The 24,792-nt window shown below is 54.6% G+C and overlaps 1 protein-coding gene and 1 non-coding gene across 4 annotated transcripts; both read left to right on the forward strand.

Moving 5' to 3' along the window:
• The first annotated feature begins 3,660 nt into the window (after positions 1–3,660).
• MAP1A (microtubule associated protein 1A) lies at positions 3,661–24,510 on the forward strand. Of its 3 annotated transcripts, XM_010817292.4 has the most exons (7): positions 3,661–3,928; positions 5,178–5,279; positions 13,270–13,352; positions 13,619–13,759; positions 13,983–22,410; positions 22,548–22,768; positions 22,943–24,510. In XM_010817292.4, the coding sequence occupies exons 1-7, from the start codon at positions 3,691–3,693 to the stop codon at positions 23,096–23,098; spliced, it is 9,369 nt and encodes a 3,122-aa protein (XP_010815594.2). In that variant the 5' UTR covers positions 3,661–3,690; the 3' UTR covers positions 23,099–24,510. The 3 variants fall into 3 exon arrangements, with proteins under 3 accessions (XP_010815594.2, XP_010815597.1, XP_024838018.1); XM_010817295.4 differs by lacking the exons at positions 3,661–3,928; positions 5,178–5,279 and adding an exon at positions 10,253–10,333; XM_024982250.2 differs by lacking the exons at positions 3,661–3,928; positions 5,178–5,279; positions 13,270–13,352 and adding an exon at positions 10,253–10,333.
• Positions 12,095–12,163, forward strand: MIR2366 (microRNA mir-2366). The gene has a single exon (NR_030949.1). It is a non-coding gene; the product is annotated as a microRNA mir-2366 (primary transcript).
• Positions 24,511–24,792: the final 282 nt, after the last annotated feature.

Consider the following 24,792-nt stretch of genomic DNA (forward strand, 5'->3'; position numbering starts at 1 on the left):
ACAGCCAAACACTAACTTTCATTTCAGACACTAATCAAACAGAAAATTGAAAATAATATCCGTAAATATTTCTTTTTTACTTTTGGAAATGATTTTCTTTAAGAGAAGAGTGTGGAGAGCGAGGGAAGAAAAAGTTTCTTCATTGTCCGTTTCAACGCTCTGCACAGGGAGGGGAAACCCAGTGCCCTGATCTTCCCGTTACTTAGTGAACAAATTATAATTAGGACAATTATGCAACAAATGTTTATTGTGGGCTTCTTCTGTGTGCAAGATAGAGTAGTAATAAATGCAGACTTCTTCCCCATCTCAAACTTCTTAGAGATTATTTTACTCAGTGCCTCATTAGAGGTTATTTCACTCGGTGCCTTTGCAGATAAACCATGCGAAGAGGTGACCCTATGGTTGCTGGTGTATATTACGATCCTAGTATTCTCCCCAAAAGCCAAGGATAAGCTTCTGACCCAGCAATCCTGTAATTCAACACACCTCTCTCTTTGTAAAGAATGCTTTAATAGGCACAACTGAGTACAGGGTAGGAATGTGAGCTGCATACAGCTCCTTTTGTATATCTTGGTTGATAAGACCATGCAATCCAGCACAGCCAGCTGGAATTCTGCCAAATGAGCTGAGATTCCCCAGAAAACTGACATTCACTGGACTAGCAGGGAGGAGCCAGTACATTTTCTTTACGAATTATCAGAGCTAGCCTAAGTCCTATGGAGACCCTAAGTATACAAAGGACGATGGTGCCTTCCTCTCTCACACATACACAATTCTAGATGAGAGTAGTTCATTCCAATAAATTTCTCATTTTCTCATGAGGATAACTTTAATAATTTAAATACCAAAAATGAAATTATTTCCAAAAAAAACATAGAAATGCCCCTCCTACTTTGTTAAGTATGTGTATAATTTACCTGTTGCGTATTTATCACTATATATTATGAACTGACAAAGGTCTGGGCGCTGAGAATCCCTTAAATGGCTTAAACTTGGCCAAGGCTACAATTACCTTTCAAACCATTTACAATCTGTAATACCTTTTGCCTTGCGCCCACTCCCATGCATACCCAAGCAAAGAGCCTGTAATAGTGTCTTCCTTTGATATCTACCCTAACTTCCTTTTTCAGTGATAGATCCTTAGAGACCCCTTCCACAATTCAAGGATCCTTCATCACAAATAGTTTGGAAAGCACAGATTGTAACCACTATATTTGCCAATGCTATATGACAAGAAATGTGGAAGAAACTATAGAATAGCAGAATTTCCAAAAGATCATACCTGGTCAGTTTGAGGGGTAAACAGTTAAATGAAACACTACAGCAGGCTCTATAACCATCACACACTACTGAACATGCTTCACAATCACGTATATCATAGGTTCTCAGTTGGATGGGTCTTTGAATGCTCCTGCCACAGCAAACTATTCCTAAACACAAAATAGGGTTTTAAATACTTTGCAATTCATATATAAATGTATTTCTTTAAAATTTTTATCCAATTTCTATGCCTTGTACATATAGGCAATCTGTTTTCTGTCTGCAGTTGCAGAATTCTGGCACATAAATACTAACATTCCAGGTTTTTTTTAGTCCCATCACAGTCTGTATTTAGGGACTTCCCTGGTGGTTCAGACAGTAAAGAATCCACCTGCAATAAAGGAGACCTGAGTTTGATCCCTGGGTCGGGAAGATCCCCTGGAGAAGGACATGGCAACCCACTCTAGTATTCTTGCCTGGAAAATCCTATGGACAGAGGAGCCTGGTGGGCTATAGTCTATGGGGTCAGGACACAACTGAGTGACTAACAGTTTAACTTTCCTTTACCAGTCTGTATTTGCAGCTCTAATTAATAAAAAAGCCAATTCTAGCAGGGTCTGACATCACAGGCCTGAATTGCTGCCCCTATCATCTGATCAGTGTGCGGTCCTTCTTTACAGAATTCAGATCTATTGTCTAATCTCTTTGTCAAAATTGATGAAAGCAGAGCCTGTGCTTAACTGCAGATGACCGTTATACTGAGGCCCTGTGCTAGTTAAAGGCCTCAGCTCTACAGTTGCTATGGTAACTGTCCCCTTCCTCTCCCTACAACCTATTCTGGCTCTGCCTCCATGTGGCACTCTTTTCTGATTGCAGAAAAGGGGAGGCTTACACATCCATTTGTGCTCTTTGCCAGACTGAGATTTGCAAATGGGGGGCGGGTGGGTAGAGCACAGCACTGTCTCATGTGTCAAATAGGGTGAGGCATCCCCACCATTTTACATACCACTGTATTATTTCTGTTACACAAAGGATTTTCAGGGCCCTGTCCATGTTTTTTTTTTAATTTGAGGTGTAACTGACATATAACACTATGTTAGTTTCAGATAGGGCCATATCCAAATTGCAGAATGGATGTTTTGCTAAACAAATGCTCCATGATAAGAACCAGGGCTACTGTGAGGTACTTAAAATGCAGACACTGTCCAACCCTCCTCAAGGCCTCCAGAGAGGAGGTGAATCAGAAGGTGGCTCACAGACAGCCGTGCTGAATCAGGCACTGTGCTCCTTTCTTCCCTGTACCATCCGGAAAGTGTATGGCATAGGGAAGCCACAAAAGTACTGCTGGAGTCCTAGGGCAGAAGGCAAGCTCTTCTCCGTGTGATACACATACAGAATGACTCAGTATCCTGGGTAAAAGAAGATACAGGAGTGCAGAGTAGGTGGTGGGGACAGGCTGAGGAAAGGAGGGGGTGGGAGTGTGGATTAGGCTTTTAGCACCACACCATTGTCACAGGATGTTCCAGGCAATCATAAAACAGTGCCAGCCTCCTTAGTACATCCTCTGGTTTTGGTTCTTTTTTTTTGGAAGGGCCAATCTCTTTCCTTGTTCAAACATTGTCCCTTCTGTTTTGAGAATTCCCTGGGGGAAGTAATACCATTGTCTCCCAAGGTTACCCAATTCACTGTGTCACAAGTAGTTGGGAAGGACTCTTCTGGGTTTTACTCAAACCCCCCTTGCTGCAGTCTGAGCTCATTGCACTCAGTAGAGATGGAGACAAGCCAACCACTATCTTCGGAATAACAACTCACCAGGGACTCAGGGCCGGAAGGTCATTCTGTCCGTCCTGATACTGCACAGCCTTCCAGAGCACACCCAGGGCCTGGGGCAATGAGGACAGAAAAACCGAGGACGGAATCTAGGACCCTGGCAGGCAGTGACAGGAGGGAGGAAAAAAACAAAAAACCTCCAAACAATGATAATACAGACACACCGACTGAAGGATACACCAAACTCAGAAGCAGAGAGGGACAAGATGGCTCCCCTCAGTACGGGCGAGGCTGCGGAACTGCCAGACAGCACTTATCCGGGAAAGACTACCTAGAAGCTTCTTCTGGCGCGGAGGCAAGAGACTCGCCCCTCCACCCGGCCCGCAAAGCCCCCACCCCTACTCTAGCCCGAGTATCAGCTCCCTCTGGAAAACAAGTGATGACGGAGGGAGAAAGCCAACCCGCACCTCGGTACCCGCCCCCACGTCCAGCGACACCGCAGAGCCGGAGCGTCGCGGCCGCGGCCCCGCCCCTGCGGCGCCAGTGCTCCGCCCCCTGACAGGCAGCAGCCAATGAGCGACTTCTGCTGCCGGCCTTTAAGAACCGCGCGCACTCTACCCGCAGCGGACACGGCCGGCCTAGCGCGCCAACGGAGTTTCCATGGAGACCGAGGCTGGGCCCGGGCGGCCTCGTGGCGTTGCCATGGAGACAAGTCCCGGGCTAGGGCTCCGCAGCCCCGGCTCTCCGCCGGCTCAGAACCCCGCGGAGCCGCTGCGCGAGGCCGGAGCCGTGGTGGCGGCGGCACGCTGGGACCTGCGGAAGCACTCTTTGCTCATCGTGATCGGCGATATCGCTACAGAGAGTCAGCTGAGGGCCGTTCGGGCCCACCTTGAACAAGGTGAGCTGCTGTCCTGGCTGCGCTAGGGACATCCTCCATCCCGTGCTTCTCTGCCATCTGCATCCTCTATCCCTAGTGTGCATTTCCTGAGATCTGCGCGCCCTGTTAATCTGAATCATCAGCCCCTGTCACCTGCATCTTCTGTGTCACGCGTTCGTGTCCTCCCAAACTGCCAACATCTCACAACCCCATCCTTGCCTCACACCCCACGGCGTTCCGCAATCTCCCTCAGGCAGGGGTCGGGGTAGGGGTGGGGGAGCTGGCACTGCCTGGGTGGGGATGCCCTCTGGTTATACCCCTCTCTACCGCAGTGTCTTGGGCCAGAGGTCCTGAAAGTCCTCACCATCCCCTGAAGAGTCCATGTCCCTACCTTAGTTTCTTCTTTAGGGTTCTTGAACCAAGCACAGTGTGCTTTCTGAATGCTGTAGACAGATCTCAAATATCCCAGTGCTAGCCGCCAGTCTGAAAGAGTGACCTTCGTGGCCACAAGCTCTTCAGCCCTCCACTGCCTGTGGCGCAGTGCTGCGGAGCCACCTGCGGGTGGAAGCAAGCCACGGAGGAGTGGAGGCAAGGAGGGGGCCACAGAAGGAAAGTCTAGGATCCTACTTAGCCGTATTGGGAAGGCAGCCCCTAGTATCTGGAAACGGAGAAGGCGATGGCACCCCACTCCAGTACTCTTGCCTGGAAAATCCCATGGACGGAGGAGCCCCAGTAGGCTGCAGTCCATGGGGTCGCTCAGAGTCAGACAGGACTGAGCGACTTCACTTTCACTTTTCACCTTCATGCATTGGAGAAGGAAATGGCAACCCACTCCAGTATTCTTGCCTGGAGAATCCCAGGGACAGGGGAGCCTGGTGGGCTGCCGTCTATGGGGTCACACAGAGTCGGACACGACTGAAGCGACTTAGCAGTAGCAGCAGCAGCAGTATCTGGAAATGGGCCCTTGGGTGTCACTTCTATCACAACTGGGCAACTCTGCAAGAAAATTCCTACATACAAATTCACCAATGACCAAATTTAGCCTAAACTCTGCCCTCCTTCCTGTAGCTCAAGCAAAGTCCAAGTACAGGATGGGAGCTAGACATAGGACTGGCCACCTTTCTTAAATACATTAGTGAGGCTGATCATGGCAACCATCCTTATCCCCTCCCTCTCACCCCTCACCCCTTCTGTGAGCTTGGAAATGCTCCCCGAAGTCCAGTCCCTCTGACCTTATCTAGGTCCCTCTTTGTTTCTTTTTCTCTCACAGGCATTCTCTCCTGGAACATTGATTTATCATCCATTGACTTGAACCAACAATTGAGACTCTTCATTACCCGGCATCTAGCTCACTTCTCCTCAGAGGTCAAAGGTTAGGACTAGTGTCATTTGTCTCGGTGCTGTGGGTGAGGGATGGTCACAGAAGAGCAGAGGTCCAGTCTCTCTGGCAGAACTGACCTTGTGGGAAGTTTGGGTTGGGGAGAAGGGAGGGGCTCCTGAGGGGAATGTTGTAGAGCTCCGTAGCAATCTCCACATACCCAGGTCACTTCACAGACAAATGGTATGATTGTGGAGGAAGCCTGGAGAATGTAATTTCTACCTGAGAAGGGGGTGGTTTATGGACAGCCAACATGCACTAAGGGAATGAGGTACCTCTTGAGTGATGAATCATCTCCTATGTAAAAAGTTCACTCTCTTTTTTGTGTTCCCCTTTCTGTATACCCTGAGCTCCTTGCTTCCCTTTACAGAGACCCTTGAGTTCCCCCACTCACCTTTCCAGATCCTTGCTTAGCACTTTCCCTCAGGCTGCACAGCCTATCCTCTAGCCTCTAGAGTTTCTGGTTCCTCCTTTGGCTCAGTCAGCAGATGTTCAGAACATAGCAGAAACCTTGACCCAAAGGCTGATGAGCACCATTAAATGTACCAGGAAGCAGGGTTTCCTGGGTTCACTGCTGCAAGAAAGAGCTAGCCATACTTTGAGATTTGGCTCTGAGATCAAAGTTTGCAAGATGCAGTTTTGCATTCTGCTGTGTGGGAGAAATGGTCAGGAATTTGAGAAAAGTAACATTTTAGAAGCTATTATTCCATGATGGTATCTATGGGAAGACTTACAGAAAGCTCTACATCCCATTATAAAAATGCTTGGGCATCTGGTCATGTTATTGGTAAATGTCGGCAAACCAATTGATACACCAGTGTCTCTATGGAATATAAATCCACCCAATTCAACAGTCCTTACCATCAAATGACTGAATTTGTATCTTATGCAGATGATTCTCAGTTATCCATTATATCGGACAGTCACTTCCCCTTCTTTTTCTGCTCCTCCTGCTAACTGCCACATCGTTGGTCATTGCCCTGATCACCTATTCCTCTAGAGCTGCTCCTGGAGAGAGAAGACAAGTTTAATGTGACTAATGCTATATTATCTTAGAACTATGTGCAGCATTTTAAAAATGTGAGGCTGGCATCTTCTTGATGTGATTGGCTTCCTATGAAGCTAACCAGTCACTGTTTTGAGACTTCCTTCTGTTTAGTATACTTACATCATGGCTTCCTCCATTAGCTCTAACGATGTGAAAATCGACAGTTTTACCACTTTATTCATCCTAGGAGCTTTGGTGCAAGTCTGGAGAAAGGGATGACAGCAGATGAAATTAATGACTCAATTGAAGTTTGGGAAGTATCTGCTGATGTTATTAATTCACGCTGAATTCTCGAACCTTGTCTTTTTGGACATGGATGTAAGAGAAGGATGCTTTCTGGAATGATGTAAGAAAGAATAGAACTTGAACCAAAAAACTTAGCCATTCTTCAGATGAAGATTTGGGGATGCTTGGGAAAATACTTACAGGGAGATGCATAGTTACTCTCAGGGACCTCTCAGACTGATATACAAACACCTACTGGATCTTTTCAATCAAAGAGTTTTAGCATGGTATCCTCAAGGAGTTTAGGACAATTATACCCAATATCAGGGCTTACTTCTGAATTTTTTTAGGTTTGGACATTTTTCACGGTGGCCTGTCTATGTCCCTGGAGAATAGTGGATAATTTCCTGGAAAAACCCACATGGCTCAAGACAGCCACAGCCCCACCCCTGCTGGCTCCTCTTTCAGCTGTCCCCACAAACACCAGTCAGCCCAGAGCAGCTGCAGACACTGCCCCTCCTTTCAGCTTCCATTAGTGGGGAGGCCAAGGGAACCAGGCTGCTGGGATGAGCTCCAAGGCATATGCTAGGAGCTTACTATTTTATCTTCTCTGCCCACCCCACAGGCTGGGCCACCATCTCTCTCACGTCTCCTCAAGCCCTAGGTCAAAATGCTGAAAAGGGGGGACAAAAATGTATCTTGTAATGATAGGGAGAGAACAATCATTCCTGCCACTACCCTTTACACACACACACACACACACACACATAGAAAGGAAGGGGACCCTTTGATGGAGAGTCACACACACACACACACACACAGACACACACACACACAGAAAGGAAGGGGACCCTTTGATGGAGAGTCTCACACACACACACACACACAGACACACACACACACAGAAAGGAAGGGGACCCTTTGATGGAGAGTCTCTCTCTCTCTCTCTCACACACACACACACACACACACACACAGAAAGGAAGGGGACCCTTTGATGGTGAGTCAGTGGCCCAGCTCCTTCTAGTGGTCAAATGTGGTAAAGGCTTTCCAAGGTGAATTTTGCACCACTTTGGTCTCCAATGGTGACTTGGAGGCTTCCTTTCTAATTCCTGCAAAAAAAAAACCTCTGGAGTTTCCAAGCATTTTAAAACAAATCCCAAAACAATTAGAACAGTGGGAAACTGAGCTTAAATAACACTGTGATACTGCTTCTACTATTGAGCACATATAGGAAGGAAGAGGGTTTTGTAATTTATAATTCATGATTGATATTCTGGGCCTAAAAAAGACACAGGCTGAAGGACCAGTTTGGAAGCCTTCTGTCTGATGCTATCCCCACTGATGTGCTCAGGAAGTGTTAGTTCTGTTACTTCTGCAAACATGAAGACTTCTGAATTGATACAGTAGCTCATTGGCCCCTAGAACTGGGGTTTGCACTGCTGTCAGAAATGGGAAAGGAGGGACATGAAGAGTACGTGAAGTCCCTTCTGACAGGCACTTTGCGTCATAGCTTTACCTGGGAGCTAAGTTACTCTAGAGTTGAGATATTCTGGTTTAGGAGTTCCTGATCACCTCGGTGACCTCTCATAAATCTTCCACAAGAGGGAGACGGACTTCCAGTGGCACTGGTGCATTATGGGTTTAAGGTTCTAGGAGTGAAGCACTTTTTCATCTTTTATGTGATTTACTCCTTGTGGCGCTATTGGAGGGTGGTACTAATATTATACTCATTTTGTAATTAAGGAAGTAATCTTTCAGAAACCTTAAGTGGCTTGTTTAAAAACATGATTAGTAAAATGGCAGAGTCAGATCTCAGATCCAGGATTTCTGATCTCACTTTGTGTCTGAGCTCAGGCCTCTCTTCCTTGGCATCTCACCATTTCATTGCAGCAGAGCCAAGGAACACAGCGGATGGAGGTGTGGTTGTGGTGGGTAGGCTGTTCAGAGGGTGAGGGATGAAGGAAAACTCCCTTGTGAGTTGGAACCTTGCCCAGGGTGTGGCCCTTGGGGGTGATAGCTGAGAATAAGGGTGGGCTCTGCAATGGTCTGGGAAATGTTATTTTGTTCTCAAAGCACATGTCTATTCAAGTTTCCCTCTTAGCACACTCCAGAGAGCTCTAGAAAGCAGGGAGGAGAGAGAAGGTTCGAGGTGGGAGAAAATAAGAACTATGAAGTTGCAGAAAGGGAGTGTCTCCCCTTTGTGATGCTCGGAACTCAGCCTGGTTTGTGTTGTACGTCTCTGCAGATGGCCTCCTCTATCCAAATGGGGCTGTTGCCATGTTACTGCTTTGCATCCCCGGATCTGAGCAAAGATTCCTCCCCATCTTTAGTCCCACCCCCACCCCCACCCCCCACTGGTGACTCAGCTCCTCCTCTCCTCTGAAGGCAGTTTACAGGGGGATGGGGATACTGAGAGCAGAGACTATTTTGGCTTCTCTGACCTTCAAAAGCAGCTCTTGGCAGCCAGGGGCAAGGGTGGAGCCGGTGCTGGGGAAAAGTGAGTGGATGTCACTGGGAGGAAGCAGTAGGAATTACCCAGGACTGGGGAGGGTTGATGGGAGGGAAGAGGGCAGGGAAGGACCCTGTAGGAACTTGAGCATCACCGGTTGGAACTCAGTGCTAGAGCTCCCTGGGTCCTCTCTTTGAGTCCTAGAGTACGTGTCACCAAATCTGAGACAGAAGAGGCTAAGGGAAACAGGACCAATATTAAAAGGATTAAGACCCTATAAAATGAAGACAGCAGAGAGACAGCAAAGTACAGAGACAAGAACAGGGACCCAACACTCTACAAAGTCATTTTAAGATCTTTTTAGTCCAAAGAATACTTTATGTGACATTTAATAATTGGTCTATAGAAAGAAACTCTTACAGGCCTGGGGCCCTGCTGATCTTCCTTCATCCCTTTAACTATTTCACTGAAAGGTAGAATGTGCCCTGAAACTTCAGAAAATGCCTCTTCATACCCAGAGAGCAAGAATTCCAAGTATCAGTGCCTGTGTGGTTGCAGTGCTGTGCTGCATTGGCACAGAATTGTAGGCAGTCTTAGGGCCCCTGTGCCCCACCCGAGACGGGCTAGAGATGGAGTAGGGACTGTGTGTCCACTCCAGAATTTCAAACTACCTCCCAACCTAAAATGACTTCTTTCTGCCACATTCCCTCCCTCCACATCTACAGCTGTGGCTCAGAAGACAACCGAGCTCAGCGCAACTGCCTTCTTTCTGTCATCCCTAGTCTTCTCAAATAGTCCCTTCACTCCTACCCTAAGCTTTTAGGCCCCCAGCCTCTTTGTCTCCTGCTCCTCCAGGGATTGAAGGTCATTCCCCCAGTCTGAGGGGAGAGGCAGCAGATGGTTCCTGAGAGAAAAGGGAGGGCCCAACCTCCTATATCCCCGGCAATGTGTAGCACAGAGTGTGGGTCTTTAGCTGACACTAAAAGAATGTATCTTAACTAAGCAGGGTTGGGGGAGAAGGACCCCCCTCCCCCCGTAGGCCACTGGAGACCCCCTGACTCTTTGAGCTGCTAGACAACTCCTCAGCCCCCAGCCAAGCAGAAGCACTAGAGCGCTGACACTGTGAAGGCAAAGAAACAGTTAAATCTCTAGAGCCTCGTCATGGACCAGCCCCCCTTCCCCGCCCTGGCGCCGCCCTCACCATCAAGCGCCCCCACCCCCACCCCACCCCACTCCCACCCCAGTGCCGCAGACTCTTCTCTGAAGCTGCCGGCTGAGGCCGGAGCAGCAGCCTCCATGAGGGTCTCCCCACCACATCCCCGGGTAAGAACCCAACCAGGCCAAAGGACTTGGCATGGGGGATGCTGTGATGGGGAGGTGGGATGCGGGTAACGGGAAAGGGAGTTGATAACCTAATATGCTGTGTCTGGAACTAGCCTGGCGGGGGTTGGCAGGGTGGGGAGCCGAGAAGATGAACTGACTGTGGGGCCAGCCTGGACCCAGAACCAGGCGGAGGCCAGTGGGGCCGCACAGTGACAGGCCACCGCGCGGGCTGGGCTGAGCTGGGAGCAGCCCCAGGGGCAGCCGCAGAGGGTGGTGTCACCGGCTCTGCCCAGCGGCCTGGGGCTCTGACGGAGTTAGAGACGGGCTGTGTCTTTGGTAGGGACAGAAGAATTAGAGGGAAAGGCGGATGTTGTGGGAATGCACCGAATGGGAGAGTCTCTCTGTGTGTCAGCTGCTGGATTGCTCAGCTGCTCCGATGCAGGGGGGTGAATGGGACCGCGAGTTTTTGCCAAGTAAGGGAAGGTGGGGGACACTTTGGAAGAGAAGGGAGGAAAGGGTCGTTAAGACGTGGCACGCGCCTCTTCACAGACCAGCCGGTGTGCGGTGTGCTCCCCACACCCATTCCCGGCAACCGGCAACCGTCGAGCTTGAAACTTGGACTCGAAGCCCCCTCTTTCTGGCTGCCTCCGGGGATGGAGAGGCCGCCTCGGAGATGGGGAGCGCTCGCTCCCCAGCAGCTGCCCCGCATTCCCAGTGCTGTCAACCCCGCCGGCTCCCAGTCACGGCCCCACCCCCACCCCCACCCCCGCTTCTCTTCCCAAGATGGGGGCTCCGAACAGAGGAGTCCGTTTCTTCTCCCTCTCGGCGTCCCCCCTTTCCCTCCCCACCCCCCATGCAGAGGCAGCCAAGAAAATGACTTGTCATGCTGGGGTGGGGGCGGGGGCGGAGCCGGCGCCGGGCTCAGCGCGCACGCTCACACACTGCGGCACACTGCAGCTGCCTGGCCCCCTCCCGCCCGCCTCACTGCCGAGACACCTGCCCTCCCGGCTCCGCACCCGCAGCCACCCCCGCCCCCCCACTAACCCCATCCCTGGCCTGGGGATGTGCCCCTGCCTCAGAGAAGTCCTCTCCAAAGAAAGCGGGAAAACAAGTCCGTGGCCTTCAGTGGGAATGCAGGGGAGCCGAAGAGAGGCAGAGGGCTTCCTCCCGGGCCCCGAAAAGGAGGGGCGCAGGATACAAACCATGTAGTAGTGGCCAGTCACAGCCAGAGCGCCCAGGGGTGAGCCATAGGGTCTTACTCCAAGACCGGAATTGGTGGTTACAAACCAGTCTAGGGGGCCGGGGTAGGGGGCAATGGCAGACTGGGGGGGAACAGAGGTAGTGGAGAGAAAGCAAGTTGGACTGTGTCACAGATTTTTCCTTTTCTGACCCCCTAGCTCAAGTGTGTTGACCTTGGGCGTTTGTGCCAGGGGTGAGGGAGGTGGTGGAACTGCCCTTCTAAATCTGAACTACTTAGAGCCCGCCTTGGGCTGGCTGCTCCCTGAACCCTTGAAGTCCCTCATCCCTCACCTGCCCAAGCCCTGCCCCTTCGTGACTCCGAGGTGGTTCTCACCCTCTGAACTGACCTCCAAGCGTCCCTCAATTCCCAAGTTAATAGCAGAGAACCCTTGAACTCCGCATGGGCCCCGCCCACCCTGCGTGGGCCTTGGTCTTCGGACACCATCGGTAGTTCATTTCCCTGCAGCTGCCAGATCTGCCCAATGCTGGCACCATCGCTCTTCCGTTTAACAAAGGCCCTGGCCCCGGGGTCCTCTTGTCTGAGCCCCAGAAAGAGGAGAGAGTGCTGGGTCACAGAAGAGGGTCTGGGGGACAGGTTATGAGTCCTCCCACCAGTATCCTCCAGACAGCCCACTTCCACACCAACCACCTATTCAGTCGGTGAGGGCGGGAGGAGCCTGGGCTGGCGGCACCCTTCTTCGGGATCTCCTTTCTAACCTGGCACTTTCTTTGCTGCATTGCTTGGTGTTTCATGTGAGTCTGGAGAAGGGACGTAGAGAGGGGATTTGAGGGTGTATTCTGTCCCTCACCCCACCCCCAGAGCCTGGGGAACACTCTGAACCTCTCCTATCTTAACTGTTTCTTGTTTGTGCATCCCAGACTCCCCTCCCTATGACAGAAGGCCCATAGGAGAGGCGCAGGAGTGAGAGGAGAAACTGTTGTTTTCTCGGAGAGGTCGGGTTGTGGGGAGTGAACCAGGAGCCTGGGAACGTGGAGCTAAGGTGGAGACAGGGAGTGAAACCTTTAGTGCTGGGAACAGGATGACTGTGTTTGTGAGCGCAGGCTTGGCCTCCCGAGGAACCAGAAAACAAATTAAGAGGTCCTATTTCTCCTCTGCCTTGTAACTCCCTAGGGTTTAGATAGCTCAGACTGCTCTGAGTCCTTTGGAATGGGACGTTGGGCCTGGGATGGGAGTTTGAAAGGAGGATGAGTCCGTACCCACTGCCGTCTCCTTATTTCCAGGCACTCTGGCAAGAAAGCCCTGGGCAGAGGCAAGCTAGTGAGCAGGGAGCTGAGTGAGGATCAACGTCGCAGAAGCCCCTCCTCCAGCTGAGCCCCCCATCCCCAGGCAGCACCAGGAGCTTAGTGCTCCAGAGCGACAGAGAGGGACAAAAGGTTCTTGTCAGCAGGGCAGCCTGAGGCGGGAGTTCCAGGCAGAGGGTGTGTTAGATGAGGGGAGGGAGCAGACAGCCAGTGCGGGAGGAGGAAACCCTGGAAGGGAAGGGCTGCAGCCGGAGCTAGTCCCCAGACCTTACTCAGCAGGTTCCAAAGTGGCAGGATCAAGGAGAGCCAGGCTACTCTTTCCCCCAGCCCTGTTTTCTGATAGTGCAGTTTTTCCTCTCCTGCCCTACACAATGCCTCTCCACTTTAGTCTCTACCCACTTCCCTCAATACAAATTCCTGCATCTCTCCCTCAGGCCAGAGGACCCTCTGCCACCAGAGTGAGATCCTAGAGACTGTCATCCTCGTAAACCCCAGTGCCGACAGCATCAGCTCTGAGGTAAGGCCAGGGCCTGAGCCGCACTGGCCTCAAGGGCCTGCTGAAAGCGCCATAACCCACCCCAGCCAGTGCCAAGAATTCCCAGGCTTGGCTTTGAACCAAGCTCTCTCTACCATCTAAGCTGCCTCACAATCCCAGCCCCACCTGGAGGTGCTGTGGGGCTCCCAGTGGGGAGCATGTCCTTGCTGTACTGAGGGGGACCTGGAACCTTCAGTGCCCTTTCCTGGGCTTCCTCCATTGTGACCAATCCTCTCCTTCTGCTGTAGGTTCACCACCTCCTCAGCAGCCCATCAGCTCACAAACTGCTGATCTTGAGTGGGCAGAGTTTAGAGCCTGGGGGAGACCTCATCCTACAGAGTGGCACCTACTCCTATCAAAACTTTGCCCAGGTCCTTCAGAACCCAGAGGTGAGTCCTATGTCCCAGTGTCCAGGAGGAACAGAACACGGGGTGTGACTAGAGCTGTGGGGAGGGATCCAAGGAAGGGCAAATCCTATGGCCCTTGACCCCCGGGGATGCTGGCAGAATGGTAGATCACCTCAGAGAGAGATGGAGACTAGCAGGTTGAATCTGAGTTGGGCTGAGACAACCCCAGTGACCTGATCAGGCTTTTTGTCTCCCATTCATCCAGATTGCCCAACTGCTCAGCAACAGAGACCCTGGGATCCAGGCTTTCCTCACCGTGTCCTGCTTAGGGGAGGGCGACTGGAGCCACCTGGGACTATCCAGTTCCCAAGAGACCTTGCACCTCCGGCTAAACCCTGAGCCCACGCTGCCCACCATGGACGGCGTGGCTGAATTCTCCGAGTACGTCTCTGAGACCGTGGATGTGCCATCCCCCTTCGACCTGCTGGAGCCCCCCACCTCAGGGGGCTTCCTCAAGCTCTCCAAGCCTTGCTGCTACATCTTCCCCGGCGGCCGCGGGGACTCGGCCCTCTTTGCCGTTAATGGTTTCAACATCCTGGTGGATGGTGGCTCTGATCGCAAGTCCTGCTTCTGGAAGCTAGTGCGGCATCTGGACCGCATCGACTCGGTGCTGCTCACCCACATCGGGGCCGACAACCTGCCAGGCATCAACGGGCTTCTGCAGCGCAAAGTGGCAGAACTGGAAGAGGAGCAGTCCCAGGGCTCCAGCAGCTACAGCGACTGGGTGAAGAACCTCATCTCCCCTGAGCTAGGGGTTGTCTTCTTCAACGTGCCCGATAAGCTGCGGCTGCCTGATGCCTCGCGGAAGGCCAAGCGCAGCATTGAGGAGGCCTGCCTCACTCTGCAGCACTTAAACCGCCTGGGCATCCAGGCCGAGCCCCTGTACCGCGTGGTCAGCAACACCATAGAGCCTCTCACCCTCTTCCACAAGATGGGTGTGGGCCGCCTGGACATGTACGTCCTCAACCCTGTCAAGGACAGCAAGGAGATGCAGTTCCTCATGCAAAAGTGGGCAGGGAACAGTAAAGCCAAGACGGGAATCGTGCTGGCTAATGGGAAGGAGGCTGAGATCTCGGTGCCCTACCTGACCTCTATCACCGCTCTGGTGGTCTGGTTGCCAGCCAACCCCACTGAGAAGATCGTGCGCGTCCTTTTCCCAGGGAATGCCCCCCAGAACAAGATCTTGGAGGGCCTGGAAAAGCTTCGACACCTGGACTTCCTGCGCTACCCCGTGGCCACACAGAAGGACCTGGCCACTGGGGCTGTGCCTGCCAGCCTCAAACCCAGCAAAATCAAACAGCGAGCTGACAGCAAAGAGAGCCTCAAGGCCACAACCAAGACACCCGTGGGCAAGCTGGCCAAACGGGAGGAGGTGGCCGAAGAGGGAGCCAAGGAAGCTCGCTCAGAACTGGCCAAAGAGTTAGCCAAGACCGAAAAGAAGGCAAAAGAGTCGTCTGAGAAGCCCCCAGAGAAGCCCGCCAAGCCCGAGAGGGTGAAGACAGAGTCAAGCGAGGCACTGAAGGCAGAGAAGCGAAAGCTGATCAAAGACAAAGTGGGGAAGAAGCACCTGAAAGAAAAGATATCAAAGCTGGAAGAGAAAAAAGACAAAGAGAAAAAGGAGATCAAGAAGGAGAGGAAGGAGCTCAAGAAGGATGAAGGAAGGAAGGAGGAAAAGAAGGATGCCAAGAAGGAGGAGAAGAAGAAAGACACCAAACCTGAGGTCAAAAAGATTTCCAAGCCAGACCTGAAGCCCTTTACCCCTGAGGTGCGGAAGACCCTCTACAAAGCCAAGGCCCCCGGCAGAGTCAAGATGGACAAGAGCCGGGCTACCCGTGGGGAGAAGGAGCTGTCCTCTGAGCCCCGGACACCCCCGGCCCAGAAGGGGGCCGCACCCCTCCCAGCAAGGGAGCTGGCCTTATCTTCACCAGAAGACCTTACACAGGACTTTGAGGAGTTGAAACGTGAGGAGAGGGAGTTGCTGACTGAACAAAGGGATGAGAAACCGCTCCCCCTGGACACTGCCGAGGAGGGACTCCCAAGCACAGCGGCCCAGGTGGCACCACCCTCTGTCCCCGGGCTGGAAGCAGAAGTACCTGTGGTGAAGGAGAAAGAGGTTGTCCCAGACGTCCCTGAGGAACGAGGCATCAAGGACAGAGGCCCAGACTCTGGGGCAGAAACAGAGGAAGAGAAAGACACTTGGGAGGAAAAGAAGCCAAAGGAAGCCGAGGGGCTCCCTGACAGAACAGAAGCCCGAGAGGAAAGTGAACCTGAGGTAAAGGAAGATGTGATAGAGAAGGCCGAGTTAGAGGAAATGGAGGAGCTGCCCCCTTCCGATGAGGAGGAAGAAGAGGAGACAAAGGCAGAGGGTTTTTACCAAAAGCACTTGCAAGAAGCCTTGAAGGTGACGCCAGGGGGGAAGGAGGCTCTCGGCGGCCGGGAACTGGGACTCCAAGGCAAGGCCCCAGAGAAGGAGACCTCGTCATTCCTAAGCAGCCTGGCCACCCCAGCAGGAGCCACTGAGCACGTGTCTTACATCCAGGACGAGACGATCCCTGGCTACTCTGAGACCGAGCAGACCATCTCAGATGAAGAGATCCACGACGAGCCCGAGGAGCGTGCGGCCCCACCTAGGTTTCCGACAGGAACCTATGACCTCCCTGGGCCTGAAGGTCCCGGCCCATTTGAGGCCAGCCAGCCTGCTGACAGCGCTGTTCCCGCCACCGCCAGCAAGGCCTACGGAGCACCAGAGACAGAACTCACCTACCCCCCCAACATGGTGGCCGCCCCTCTGGCGGAAGAGGAGCACGTGTCTTCGGCCACCTCGATCACTGAGTGTGACAAGCTCTCTTCTTTTGCCACGTCCGTGGCCGAGGACCAGTCCGTAGCTTCACTCACGGCCCCACAGACAGAGGAGACGGGCAAGAGCTCCCTGCTGCTTGACACGGTCACAAGCATCCCCTCATCCCGCACTGAAGCCACTCAGGGCCTGGACTACGTGCCATCGGCCGGCACCATCTCACCCACCTCCTCGTTGGAAGAAGACAAAGGCTTCAAGTCACCACCCTATGAGGACTTCTCTGTGACCGGGGAGTCAGAGAAGAGAGGAGAGATGGTAGGGAGAGGCTTGTCTGGAGAGAGGGCCCTGGAGGGGGAAGAGGAGGAGGAGACCGCCAACGTACAGATGTCGGAGAAACTGCATGGTCAGTATGGACCCCCGATGTTTGCCGCCCCTGGGCATGCCCTCCACCCAGGGGAACCAGCCCTTGGAGAGGCAGAGGAGCGCTGCCTCAGCCCAGATGACAGCACAGTGAAGATGGCCTCTCCGCCACCGTCTGGCCCACCCAGTGCCACCCACACACCCTTTCATCAGTCCCCAGTGGAGGAAAAGTCTGAGCCCCAAGACTTTCAGGAAGCAGACTCCTGGGGAGATACTAAGAGTATCCCAGGTGTGGGCAAGGAAGTTGCTGCAGAGGAGACCGCCAAGCCAGGGCCTGACAAGGGTGCACTGGAGGAGGAAGGGAAGGCGTCTCCTCCCAGGAGCCCCCAGGCCCAGGAGGTATCCATCAGCATAGCTGGGGGACAGGCCGGCCGTACCATCCAGCTGCTGCCAGAACAGGACAAAGCCATCGTCCTCGAGACTGTGGAGGCGGAAGAGCCCGCAGGCCCGGTTCCGGAAACAGAAGCCCTACCCGGAGACTTGAGAACCTCACTCCAAGAACTTGGGGAACCTCAGAAAGAGGAGGTGCTCCAGATTCCTGACCGAGGCCTCTCCCCTGAAGAGGCAGAGTCCCTCTCTGTCCTCAGCGTGGTCTCCCCAGATGCTGCCAAAAAGCAAGACGCCACCCCGAGGTCTCCCTGTGGCCTGACGGAGCAGCGCCTCCACACAGACCTGTGGCCGCAGGGATCTCCAGAAGACATCCGGTCACTGTCTCTCTCAGAGGAGAGTCCCAGCAAGGAGACCTCGCTGGACATCTCTTCCAAGCAGCTGTCTCCAGAAAGCCTTGGCACCCTCCAGTTTGGGGAACTAAGCCTTGGTAAGGAAGAAAAAGGGCCTCTGATACAGGCTGAGGACACCGCTCTCCACCTAGCCCCTGTGTCTATTCCAGAAGCTCGGGCAGCCACAGCATCGCCTCCCACAGATGGGACCAGTGGATACTCCGCACGGGCAGACATCACAGATGACAGCCCTGATGGAAAATTACCCGCCAGTTCCTTCTCTCCCACTGCACTGCTAGGAGAGGGGAGGCACTCACCCGGAGTGATCACAAGCCTGGGTGAACACATTCTTACACCTGATAGCTCCCTCACCAAGAGCCCTGAGTCCTTACCAAGCCCTGCCGTGGAGGATATTGTCATGGAGTGGGAAGGCAAAGTTCCAAAGTTGAAGGACAGACCCCCAGAGCAGAAGGAGAAGGGACCCGAGCCCACGGATGAAGTCCTTCAGCAGCAGGGCAAAACCCTGGAACAGAGGGACACTGTCATGGAGCAGAGGGACACAGCCATCTGTCGGAAAGATGAGGTTCTGGAAGAGAAGGACAAGGCTGGGGAGCCGCAGGATCAGGCTGTGGAACAAAAAGGCAGTGACTCAGAACACAGGGAAACAGCCCCGGATCAGAAGGACCAGGCCCCAGAAAGAAAAGACGAAGACTTAGAACCTAAAGACAGAGGCTTAGAACACAGGGACACAGCCCCGGATCAGAAGGACCAGGCCCCGGAAGGAAAAGACGAAGACTTAGAACCTAAAGACAGAGGCTTAGAACACAGGGACACAGCCCCGGAACAGAAGGACCAGGCCCCGGAAGGAAAAGACGAAGACTTAGAACCTCAAGACAGAGGCTTAGAACACAGGGACACAGCCCTGGAACAGAAGGACCAGGCCTCGGAAGGAAAAGACGAAGACTTAGAACCTAAAGACAGAGGCTTAGAACACAGGGACACAGCCCTGGAACAGAAGGACCAGGCCTCGGAAGGAAAAGACGAAGACTTAGAACCTAAAGACAGAGGCTTAGAAGCAAAAGACAAGGCCCTAGAACAGGAGGACAAGGTCCCAGAAGGGAAAGATAAAATCTTAGCACAAAAAATCAGAGACTTGGAACATAAAGACACTGTTCCAAAAGACACGGTCCCTGAACTGAAGGGCAAGGCCTTAGAACAGAAAGATGAAGCCTCTGAACAGGACAAGGCCCCAGAAGAGAAGGACAAGGCCCAGAAGGACCAGGCCCCAGAACAGAAGGACCAGGCCTTAGCACAAAAATACTGGGCCCTCGAACAGAAGGCTGAAGCACTTGAACAAACCATTAAGGCCACTGAACAAAAAGATAAATTTCTGGAAGAGAAAGACAAAACTCAGGAGCAGGAGAGCCCTGTGCAGGAGGATAAAACCATGGCACCAAAGGAAAAGATCCTAGAGGAAAAATCTCCAGAAAAAGTCAAGGCTGTGGAACAGAAAGAAGAAGCTGTGCTGGAGAAGAGCAAAGCTCTGGGGCTGGAAGAGAGCCCAGTGCAGGAGGACAAGGCCTGGGAGAAGTACCAGAAGGAGCAGGATGTGGTCCAGGAGTGGCGAGAAACATCTCCAAGCAGCAGAGAGCCGGCTGGAGAACAGAAGGAGCCTGCCCGGACGTGGGAGGACACATCTCCTGAGCAGGAGGACACGTACTGGAGGGGCAGAGAGGATGTGGTCCTGGAGCAGGACACGTACTGGCAGGAGCTGAGCTGTGAGCGGAAGGTCTGGTTCCCTCATGAGCTGGGGGGCCCGGGGGCCCGGCCACGGTACACAGAAGAGCGGGAGAGCACCTTCCTCGATGAGGGCCCGGATGATGAGCAGGAAGTGCCCCCCTTGGAGCACACACCCCAGAGTCCCTGGGCCTCGGACTTCAAGGGCTTTCAGGAGCCCGCACCACAGAAGGGGCTGGAGGTGGAGCGCTGGCTTGCGGAGTCACCAGTTGGGCTGCCACCAGAGGAAGAGGACAAGCTGACCCGCTCCCCCTTTGAGATCATCTCTCCTCCGGCCTCCCCGCCGGAGATGGCTAGACAGAGGGTTCTGCCGGCCCCAGGGCAAGAGAGCCCCATCCCAGATCCTAAGCTCCTGCCACCCATGAGGGACGAGCCCACCACCCGCTCCTGGCTGGCTGACATCCCACCATGGGTGCCCAAGGACAGACCCCTGCCCCCTGCACCCCTCTCCCCAGCTCCCGCTCCCCCGACGCCTGCCCCAGAGCCACATACTCCTGCACCCTTCTCCTGGGGCACAGCTGAGGATGAGGGTGTGGTGGCTGCAGTGCAGGAGGGGGCAGCTGAGCTGGAAGGCGGGCCATACTCCCCGCTAGGGAAGGACTACCGCAAGGCCGAAGAAGAAAGGGAAGGAGAAGTGGGGGTTCCTGACCACAGCCCCCGGAGCTCACAGGTCCCCAAGGCCGGCGACAGCCATGCCTCTGAGGAGCCCGAGCAGACCGAGCCAGAGCAGAGAGAGCCCACTCCCTATCCAGACGAGCGGAGCTTCCAGTACGCAGACATCTACGAGCAGATGATGCTCACGGGGCTGGGCCCCGCCTGCCCCACTAGAGAGCCTCCACTTGGAGCTGCTGGGGACTGGCCCCCCCACATCTCAACCAAGGAGGAAGCTGCTGGCCGAGACACACCTGCAGAGAAGGAGCTTTCATCTCCTGTCTCACCCCATCGCCTCCAATTCGACACTCCGGCCTTTAGCTATGCAGCTCTGGCAGGACCCACTGTGCCCCCCAGGCAGGAGCCTGAGCCGGGGCTAGGCATGGACCCCAGCCTCATCCCACCTGCGGTACCCCCCCGTGCTCCTATCCCCCAGAGCCAAGGCCCAAGCCCGCCGCTGAACGGTCACATCCTGAGCTGCAGTCCAGATCGGAGAACCCCCTCCCCCAAGGAGCCAGGCCGTGGTCCCTGGGATGACAGCCCCAGTGACTCGGAGCTGGAGAAGGGGGCTCGGGAGCAACCCGAAAAAGAGGCCCAGTCCCCAAGTCCCCCGTACCCCACGCCCGCTGGCCCCTCCGCCTTGTGGCCTGAAAGCGAGACACGTACCAGCCCTTCCTCGGACTCACACCTGGGTCCTGCCCGACCCAGCCTGGACTTCCCTGCATCAGCCTTTGGTTTCTCCTCACTGCAGCCGGCGCCTCCACAGCTACCCTCTCCAGCGGAACCCCGCTCAGCACCCTGTGGGTCGCTTGCCTTCTCTGGGGACCGGGCTTTGGCTCTGGCTCCAGGACCCCCCGCCAGAGCCCGGCATGATGAGTACCTCGAAGTGACCAAGGCCCCCAGCCTGGACTCGTCGCTGCCCCAGCTGCCATCACCCGGATCTCCCGGCACCCCTCTCCTCTCCAGTCTGCCGAGGCCCGCCTCTCCCGTGCTGTCTGAAGGCTCCTCCTCGGAGGCCACCACACCTGTGATGTCAAGCGTGGCTGAGCGCTTCCCTCCTGGTCTGGGAGCTGCAGAACCAGGGTCCATAGAGCTGGTCCCAGGAATGGAAGCCGCTGCCCATGGCCTCTGGGACCTCGCTCCTCTGAGCCCAGCACCTCCAGCGTCCCTAGACTTGGCCCCAGCTCCGGCTCCAAGCCTGCCCGGGGACATGGATGACGGCACCCTGCCCTGTCGCCTGGAGTGCTCAGGGGTGGCCGCCAAGAAGCCAAGCCCCTCCCAGGGCCCCTCTGGAGCTGGTGCCACCAATGGTCCAACTGAAACCAGCCCCAAGCCCCCAGGCCCTACCCCAGCCGACGCTGAGGCCTGCCCTGCCTGGGAGCGTGGGGCCTGGCCTGAGGGAGCCGAGAGGAGCCCCCGGCCTGACACGCTGCTCTCCTCTGAGCAGCCGCCATGCCCTGGAGCAGCCCCTGGAGACCAGCCTAGAAGCAGCTCCCCCGAGACGGAGGCTGGGCCCCAGGGCTGTGCCGCTGAACCCCGGCCCCACCGCGGGGAGCTCTCCCCCTCCTTCCTGAACCCTCCTCTGCCTCGGTCCACGGATGACAGCGACCCCCCAACTGAAGAGGCTCGGCTGGTAGGGAGAGGGGGGCGGCGCCGGGCAGGAGCCCCAGGGGCCACAGGGGGCCCGTGCCCCGTGGCAGATGAGACACCCCCAACATCAGCCAGCGACTCAGGCTCCTCACAGTCAGATTCTGATGTTCCGCCAGAAACTGAGGAGTGTCCATCCATCACAGCTGAGGCAGCCCTTGACTCAGATGAAGATGGGGACTTCCTGCCTGTGGACAAAGCTGGTGGGGTCAGTGGGACTCACCATCCCAGGCCCGGCCATGACCCGCCCCCGCTCCCTCAGCCAGACCCTCGGCCAGCCCCTCCCCGTCCTGACGTGTGCATGGCTGACCCCGAGGGGCTCAGCTCAGAGTCTGGAAGGGTAGAGAGGCTACGGGAGAAGGAGAAGGCACAGGGGAGAGTTGGCCGCAGGGCCCCAGGTAGGGCCAAGCCAGCGTCTCCTGCCCGTCGTCTGGATCTTCGGGGAAAACGCTCACCCACCCCTGGTAAAGGGACTGCAGATCGAGCCTCCCGGGTCCCACCCCGACCACGCAGCACTCCAAGCCAGGTCACCCCAGCAGAGGAAAAAGATGGACACAGCCCCATGTCCAAAGGCTTAGTCAATGGACTCAAGGCAGGCCCAAGTAAGTATAACATGGAGAGTGGGAGACTGGTTTGGGTCTGGGTGTGGGCTGGTCAGGGGCTCCAGTGGGAGGAAGGAAGACAGTTGCCAAAAGAGTTCTCCTCTCCCTCTACAATGAGTCCTGTGTTGTCTCTACAGCAGCCTTGGGTTCCAAGGGCAGCTCTGGTGCCCCTGTCTACGTGGATCTCGCCTACATCCCGAATCACTGCAGCGGCAAGACTGCCGACCTTGACTTCTTCCGACGAGTGCGTGCATCCTACTATGTGGTCAGTGGGAACGACCCTGCCAATGGCGAGCCGAGCAGGGCTGTGCTGGATGCCCTGCTGGAGGGCAAGGCCCAGTGGGGGGAGAATCTTCAGGTGAGTGGCAAGGAACACCAGGGAGGCGGTCTGGTCAGAGTTTGCTCAGAGCAACAGTGAACACAGTCTCTGTTCAAAGCCTTGGCTCTGGTCCTTCCTGAACCATCAGGTGCCCATCCCCTGACTTCCCTTCCCTCCGCATTCTCACCTCAGGCTGTCTTGTCTCCTACCCAGGTGACTCTGATCCCTACTCATGACACGGAGGTGACGCGTGAGTGGTACCAGCAGACCCATGAGCAGCAGCAGCAGCTGAACGTTCTAGTCCTGGCCAGCAGCAGCACCGTGGTCATGCAGGACGAGTCCTTCCCTGCCTGCAAGATTGAGTTCTGAAAGAGCCACTCTCCCTTCCCCGAGGATCCGCTCCCCCAGCTCCCCTAGAAGATGGCTACTGCTGAGTCCTTTGGGGTCGAGGGACATGGGAGTTGGGGGAGGGGGTGGGGTGGACAGGATGTCTCGTGGTAACTTAGGCTGGGCTAACGGGAGGAGTCATCCTTCCCCCTCATCCACATCTGAAACGAGTCTCCAAACCAAAGGTAACCAGGATTAGGATAGGGAGAGAATGCAAAATTAGGACACGAGGTCATCTGATGCCTGAGGACCCTGGAGTGACACCCTCTCTTAGCACTGCCCAATGCTGGTGATGGAGTGGAGAGTGAGGATGGGCCTCAGAGAGCAGCCTCTTCCCTCATGGAGGAAGGTCACATCCCCAACCCCAGGGACCTCTTAATCTATTTAATTTAGCATCCCACAGAAGGACTTCCAGTAGTAATTTATGTGACCTGGGGGTAGGATACTGTCAGTGAGGTGTTCAGAGCTGCGCCCTTTGGTCCATCTCCCATTCCCTTCCCCGTCAGAGTCTGGGTTCTGGCAGGGATCTGGGGGTACGCCACTGCTACACTGTCCCACTGCTTCCCTCCGTGTCTGAATGTCTCAGTCCAAAACTTGAAGCTCTTTTTTGACCAACAGATTGGTGAGGAGAAGAAAGGAGCTTATCCTCCTAGCCCCTGCTTCATACCATTCACATCCCAGAGCCATGCCCAGACCAGGCCTGCTGGGCAGCACAAAGGAGCGAGGAGAGCCCGGCCTCACTCGCGGAATCTTTCCAAGCTCCCTGACCTTCGGAGATTTTCACCCGCCCATTCCAACTCTCCTGATCCCTTCTCATTCCTGCTTGGCTTATCTGCATGTGGTCACCTGCTGTGGCCTGGTGTGTAATGGGTTAAAAGCCACTGCCTGACATCCAAACACTTGACACCCCGGCAATGTGTGACTCCCCCAACATTCCATTCTGCCATCCTGCAGCTGAAATGGGGACGCTGGCTGCCTTTCCAGCTCCACACTCTGGGACAGAGGATCTGGGAGGCGGAGGCCATGCCAGAGGACTTGGGGATAAGGAGAGGGAGGAAGGCAAAAGGGAGAGGAAGCTGAGCCAAGGCTGAACTCTGACTGAGGGAGATGAAAACAGGCCGAAAATACCACCCCGGGAGAGGACCTCACCCCAAGCAAGCCAATAAGAGCTCTGCCAGACTGCTGCGGGACTGAGAAATCCAGACGCTCTTGTTAGGACTCGGCTTCTCTGCCAAATGACTGTGTGGAAACCAGATCGAGCCCGCCTGTGTTCTTCCAGCTCCCCCTCTCCCGTGCTGCTGTGCTCTGCTCCTCCCCACTCTTCCCTGCTCTAGTTCCCAGCTGCTGTAACGGAGCCGCCTCCAACTCTAACAATAAATCCAGTTCATTACAGATGTTCCAGTGAGGCTTAGGCTTTTTCTCACTCTACTCATTGCTCAGTTGCTGGGCCCTGGCTTCTGCCTCTCTGCTTCTACCAGTGTTGTCATTTATCTCAGTGCCTTTGATGACTGGAGGCAGTTCCAAGACCCAGGCAGGCCTAAGAATACAGGGTGGGTGAAGGGCGAAAAAGTCACGGGAAGCCAGCATAACTTCTAAAAACCGGTGAGAGTGCCCAAGGATGGGGAATAGGAACTGAGCGTAGGGACACACGTTTGGTTTGGGGGAGGGGAGAGAAG

Source organism: Bos taurus, chromosome 21 (assembly GCF_002263795.3).
Source record: "Bos taurus isolate L1 Dominette 01449 registration number 42190680 breed Hereford chromosome 21, ARS-UCD2.0, whole genome shotgun sequence".
Lineage (NCBI taxonomy): Eukaryota > Metazoa > Chordata > Mammalia > Artiodactyla > Bovidae > Bos > Bos taurus.